General features: G+C 35.1%; 1 protein-coding gene across 1 annotated transcript; it reads right to left on the bottom strand.

Moving 5' to 3' along the window:
• Positions 1 to 299: 299 nt before the first annotated feature.
• Positions 300 to 4,146, bottom strand: LOC103939399 (beta-glucosidase 44). The gene is made up of 11 exons (XM_009349490.2): positions 3,794 to 4,146; positions 3,606 to 3,664; positions 2,752 to 2,827; positions 2,599 to 2,670; positions 2,251 to 2,338; positions 1,863 to 2,115; positions 1,661 to 1,776; positions 1,357 to 1,574; positions 958 to 989; positions 769 to 871; positions 300 to 678 (listed from the first exon to the last, which is right to left on the bottom strand). The coding sequence occupies exons 1-11, from the start codon at positions 4,038 to 4,040 to the stop codon at positions 401 to 403; spliced, it is 1,542 nt and encodes a 513-aa protein (XP_009347765.2). The 5' UTR covers positions 4,041 to 4,146; the 3' UTR covers positions 300 to 400.
• Positions 4,147 to 6,023: the final 1,877 nt, after the last annotated feature.

The following is a 6,023-nucleotide window of genomic DNA, read 5'->3' on the forward strand; positions in this document are numbered from 1 at the left end:
GTTACGTTTGATGATTCTCCATAAGTGTTTGGGTGTTTGTATTAGTCATAGAGCTTTATGAGTTTCCTTTCTAAAATCCCTTCTAGGTCACAGTTAGTTGACTAGGTAGTGTCTCTATACCTTTATACTCAAATCCAACTCCACTCATTTTGTAACCCCAGTTTGAATTCCCTCCCAAATAGATTAGAGCACATGGCTTATAGCCGAGTTCGAAGGCCCTCCCTAAAACATTAGAGTAGTTTATTACTCCAGTTTGAAGCAAATTATAGTAATTTTCCAGAAATATAGAGAATGTGAGATACCAAAATACTTGCTAGGTTTCTTGATCGAAATGGAGGTTACAGCTACAGAGAACTCAAAAGGTTACATTTTTATTCTCCAAACTTGGACTAGAAGCAAGCTAGTGCTTGTTTCCAGTAAGTAGCTTCTTGAACCAGTAGGCGGACATCTTTGGGTATCTCTTGAGGGTTTTGAAGTCTACGTAGACAATGCCAAATCTGGAAGTGTATCCCAGCCTCCATTCAAAGTTATCGAGCAACGACCAAGCAAAGTAGCCCATCACATTGGCTCCGTCATCTGCTGCCTTCTTCAGTTGAGTTATGTAACTCCTGTAGAAGTTGGCCCTTGTCGTGTCACGCAATCCCTCCGCAAGTGTCACATTGCCAGGGTCGTCCATTCCTGCAAATCGAAGAACACCAACTGATTCACAACTACGAAAGAAAAATGAAAACTAATCAGTAACTACTTGTAGTTTTCTTGTAGTGCTACCATTTTCAGATAAAATCACTGGTGGATTTCCATATCGCTCTTTTATGTACATAACAGCTTTGTACAAACCCCATGGCACTTGGTACAGCCAATAAGAATATGCCTGCAAAACGTTCAAATTATCTTCAATGAATAATGCTAAAATTTGAAGTGAAAGGAACTATTGTGATTGGATCATAATTAAGTTACCCTAGGACCAATAGGCACTCCATTCTTTGCATCTGCAAATTGCATGAAATACATACAAGTTAGAAGTGTTTTGGGGTTTATAGAAGCACTTTAGGAGCTTGGTATTGCTTCTGGAAAGAGAGAACATTTTTTGACAATCAAAAGCAATTCTGTATGCATTTGGCAGAAAAGAGTTGGAAGTGTTTTTGGGTTCATAGAAGCGCTTTATGGAAAAACACTTGTTAGATGCTTCTTCATAAATTACTTCAAATTGCTTTTGTGAAAACACTTGGATTTAAAAGAAAATTTCAACTGGTATCTAATGAAACCACTTCTAGCATAAGCGCTTATGAGCATAAGTACTCCTTATAAAAGCAACCTTAAACAAGCATCTAAGGTAGAGAGAGGAAAACATCTTACAAGCAAATCCTGCATTCCAATCCTGCTGGTACCCCAAATCATTTGATTTTGATGGTTTTGGGTGATACATGTAGTAAGTAGTATATTGGTTGATTCCAACATAATCCATTGAACCCTTCACCATCTTAACCTCCTCTTTGGTGAACTTTGGCAGCCTGTCACCAACAATTTCTTGGACTGTTTTTGGATACTCTCCATAAACAATCGGGTGGATGAACCTACGAAAATCCAATCCGACAATTTTTTTAGTTATGATTTCTCTGTTGTAAATTTTCAGAGAATAGAATTCATTACGTATAGTTACCATCCGACATGAAAGTCTCTGGCCCTTTGAGCTGCAAGGTTGTCAGCCTTTGATCTTGTAAGAGGCTCATACCAAACAAAATCCAAGAGAATGCCAATCCTTCCTTTTTGTATTTTCTGAAGAATGCACATTACTCATTTCATTTGAAGACTCCAAAGGAGATACATAAAGCAGCATTTCAAGACAAAATAGTTTCTTTTACCTGATACTTTTCGCGATATCTCTGAACGGCAGCTCCGTGTGACAAAATCAAATGATGAGCAGCAATATAAGGCTCGGTTGCTGAATTTCCAGCCGTGCAATTTCCAAATGCTTTGGAGCATCGTCCTGGAGCATGGAATCCGTTATCATATCCAAGAGCAGCAATCACTCTAGGCTCATTGAAGGTCATCCAGTTCTTCACTCTGTCTCCAAACGTCTTGAAACAAAAGTCTGCATAATCAGCAAAATCTTTCCTGCCAAAATTGAACCACATCTCAGATTCCAGTGCTACTCTTGCTAGTTTGTCATAACATTTTTTGTATAGCAATTTATTCGAAAATACAATCTTGGGCGACGATAAAGTTTGATAGAATTTTCACAGTACTTACACTACTTTGTCACTCAGCAATCCCAAGTACTTCTTCTCAAGAGCTAGGGGAAGATCATAATGATATAAATTTGCATATGGAGTAATGCCTACAGAACAACAAGACATAAAAATCAAAGGCCATAGCTTCATAAGTTGTAGTTCTTACTTCAAATCGCCATCTTAGCGTACAGAAAATTCTATCATACAGCAATGCATGTGACATATTAGCGTTTTTAACCACAAAACGCGACATCTGCACTTTTTACCCTCAGGCATAGAATGATAAAGACCACATTTGAACAGCAATGTATGTCATACATCGTTAGATGATCGGAACTCTCCGTTCCAAAAGTTTCACAGCATTTACCTCTTTTGAGCAAGTAGTTAATTAACCGATTGTAGTATGCAACTCCTTTCCAATTTACATTCCCAGTGCCATCTACATAAATTAAGAAACAGAAGTTTAGAACAAGATAAATTTGAGAAATGAAAGAGGCATGAGAGAGATTAAAATCATTACTTGGAAAAATTCTGGACCATGATATTGAGAATCGATAGGCATCGAAATTTAGGCTTGCCATGAGATCAATATCGTCCTGTTGCAACAAAACCAGACTTTCATTTTCCTAACTTCAGACCTAAAAAAATCAACCACAATCAACATCTACCTTGAATTTGTTTTAGTTTTGTGTTTGAAACTTAAAACGGGCACTTTTGCTCTAGGTCGCAACAAGGACTTTCATTCAACTGAACAATTAATACTACGCCATTATCTTAAACCAATCACGCCCTATCACATAAAGAAGTTAACACACATGTAGTGCGTGATTAGATTGAGATATCACCAGTAATGTCTTGGTCGTGTTTTAAACCTTTGGTTTTTTACACTTGTGAAGGTTGTTTTGAAACCGTAGAGGTTTGGTCATTAGATCTGTGCATGTTTGTCACTAGGCTTATGCATCCTCTGTTTTTTTACAACTGCTTCAACATATGCAGGTTGAATACATCAAAAGGCAGATGAGTCTCTCTAATTTCTTTCTAATTTGTACATAAAAAAAAAAAATCAATTAAAGCGGAAAGAGAAAATAATAAAAGAATTATGAAAAATCCACCAGTTATACTGTAAATAATCTATTTTCTTATAAATTGTCATACAAAATACTTTAGCTTTTTTTTTTTCCGATAAAATTAAAATGGCAATCTTAAGTCAACAAAACTTTCTACTTTTGCAAGAGTCGCTAGAATATCTATCCTTACTTTGCAAAAAGTCTATTTTCACGACTCAAACCCTTCATGTTCCGGTCCAAAAAAAACACCGCTTTTGTTACGCCGCTTTTTTTCGATAAATTTATGATGGGAAAAAAACAAACTTACTTTGTATCGGTGATACTGGTCCACAGCAACATCTGCTGTACCATTATTTGCAATAATTCCTATATCCAAATAAAAAAAAAATATTCAACAAAAAAAAATGAAAAAAATATAACTATTATTTTTCTTATAGTACTGCAAACTGAAATTAAATAAACAAATGTGTTCATAAAACCTGTGCATGTAATTACCGGGAATTTTAACAAAAGCATCCCAAATGCTGGGCCCTCGACCCTCCTTGTTGGCCATGCCTTCGACTTGGTAAGCGGACGTCGCCGTTCCGAACACAAAACCCTTGCGGAAGCTGGCTCTGCTCAGCCCACCTGTGTCCAATTTCACACTCTCCGGCTCAAGAACTGAAGCTCCATTGTGCTCCGCCGCATGCGCGAAGCACTGTATCACAAGAAAACCTAGAAGCATGCATAAAGGAGTTCTCATCTTCCAGCAGCCCAGCTACAGAAGAAATTTAGAGAGAGAGAGTACGGTGTTGAGAGGAGAATGTCGTTTTTATAGATAAGAAGAGTGAGTGAGAGTGAAGAATGAGTGATGAGCCGAATATAATTTTCATTTGCTTCCTAAAATAAACGTACAAAAAGGGATATGGAGTGGAACTGTGGCACCCGATCCAGATCACACTTGGTCCTTGCATGGGGCTACATCTACATGCATGGGACCATCCACATTTCAATCATGCAAAAGGTAATCTGGTGTCACGCTGGAATAAAGTAAACATGTTTTTATTTTACTATTTTAATTGCTATGTTTTTGTCCATTGTAGTTTTTATATTTTGGTTTATTACAACCATTAAATGTATATGACCTAAATTGATTTTTAACCTTATCTTTTGATAAGGAGTAATCTCCTTCACTAACTTTAAAACGTGAGAAAACTTCTCACATTAAATAATTGGATAGAATTCCTTCTCTAAATAGAGAAGATGATCAGGTCCCCACTCATTCTTTTGTTCCGTTTTGAATATTTACTTTTTTGATTTCGTCTGTTTTGATTCTTTAAGATTTTCAAGTCCCTGATTTTGTCAAACTTGCAACGTATACTTTATCTTTTTGCATATATATACACACACACACACACTTAATGGTTTATTACATTTAATGGTTTATATACATTTAATGGTTTATTACCACCATTAAATATATATAATCTAAATTGATTTTTAATCTTATCTTTTGATAAGGAGTAATCTCCTTCACTAACTTGTTAAGAATGCATTTTTGTTCATCACCATTTAGTGTGGTGTATGCTCACCATCCTATTTATCACCGTTAGATGATTTTGAATTTTGAGATTTGTACTTATCCACTACACGAATCTCGAAATTCAAACTTATCTAATGGTGATAAATAGGGTGGTGAGTATACACCACACTAAATGGTGGTGAGCTCCCAACTTTGAAACGTGAGAAAGCTTGTCACATTAAATAATTGGATGGAATTCCTTCTCTGAATAGAGAAGACTAGAAAATAAGTCTGCGCGTTGCGGCGGGAACCACTGTTTTAGGCATAACTGCATGAGTAAGACACATTTAACTTGAATAAATTCAACACAATCATGAATGAACAGAGAGACACATGAGTGAATGAGGTCAATAAGAAACAGAAGAAAATAAAAAACATGCAGTTCACATACATTTTGTGTAGTTTAGATAGCAAAATATGTGTAGGGCATACACCTATTTCAGCACTTAATAAAAAAAACATAGAAAGTGTTAAGTACTTGTTCAAGTATCTAATTTTCCAAGCACAAGCGTTCAAAGGCAAAAATATGCAGAAGCCCCGTTTCCGTATGAAACAGAAGAAACAGAAGAAACAGAAGTAACATGCAGTCAAATGGACAAAAAATTCAAATGTACCAAGTAACTAAATGTACCATTACAATCAAACGTACCAATATAACCAAACGTACCTAACAACGAGTTTTATACATTATGTTTAATTTACTAAAATAAATATTTTAATAAAAAATAAAAAAAATCTTAAATCATCATAATAAGAGATGCATAAAAATAAGAGGAAAAAAAAGGGAATGCTAATGTGAATAGACTTCTAATGAAATAAAATTAAAGTACCAAAATTGTAGGGAAAATGTTTAATCAAATTTGCAAAAGGAATAAATGTTTAGTCTATGACATGTAAAAACGAGACGTCTATATCAAAACGTCTCTAATATTATACTATCAGAAACAGAAAAAATATTGAAAAAATTTGAAATACGTCCAATTTTATAGGCTAATTTTTCAAATAGGTCCAATTTTTAGTGATTTTTTACTTTTAAAATAGGTCTAATTTTTTGTTAATTTGGACTCAAATCAAAAGACCCTTAAAATATTTAAGGATTGATTAGGACAAGTAACGTATGGAGTTGTAGACATGATTTGTCATTTACAGATTTACTAATCGAAG

Source organism: the organism of the source record quoted next, unplaced genomic scaffold, assembly GCF_019419815.1.
Source record: "Pyrus x bretschneideri cultivar Hongxiangsu unplaced genomic scaffold, Pyrus_bretschneideri_v1 Contig3, whole genome shotgun sequence".
Taxonomy (NCBI): domain Eukaryota; kingdom Viridiplantae; phylum Streptophyta; class Magnoliopsida; order Rosales; family Rosaceae; genus Pyrus; species Pyrus x bretschneideri.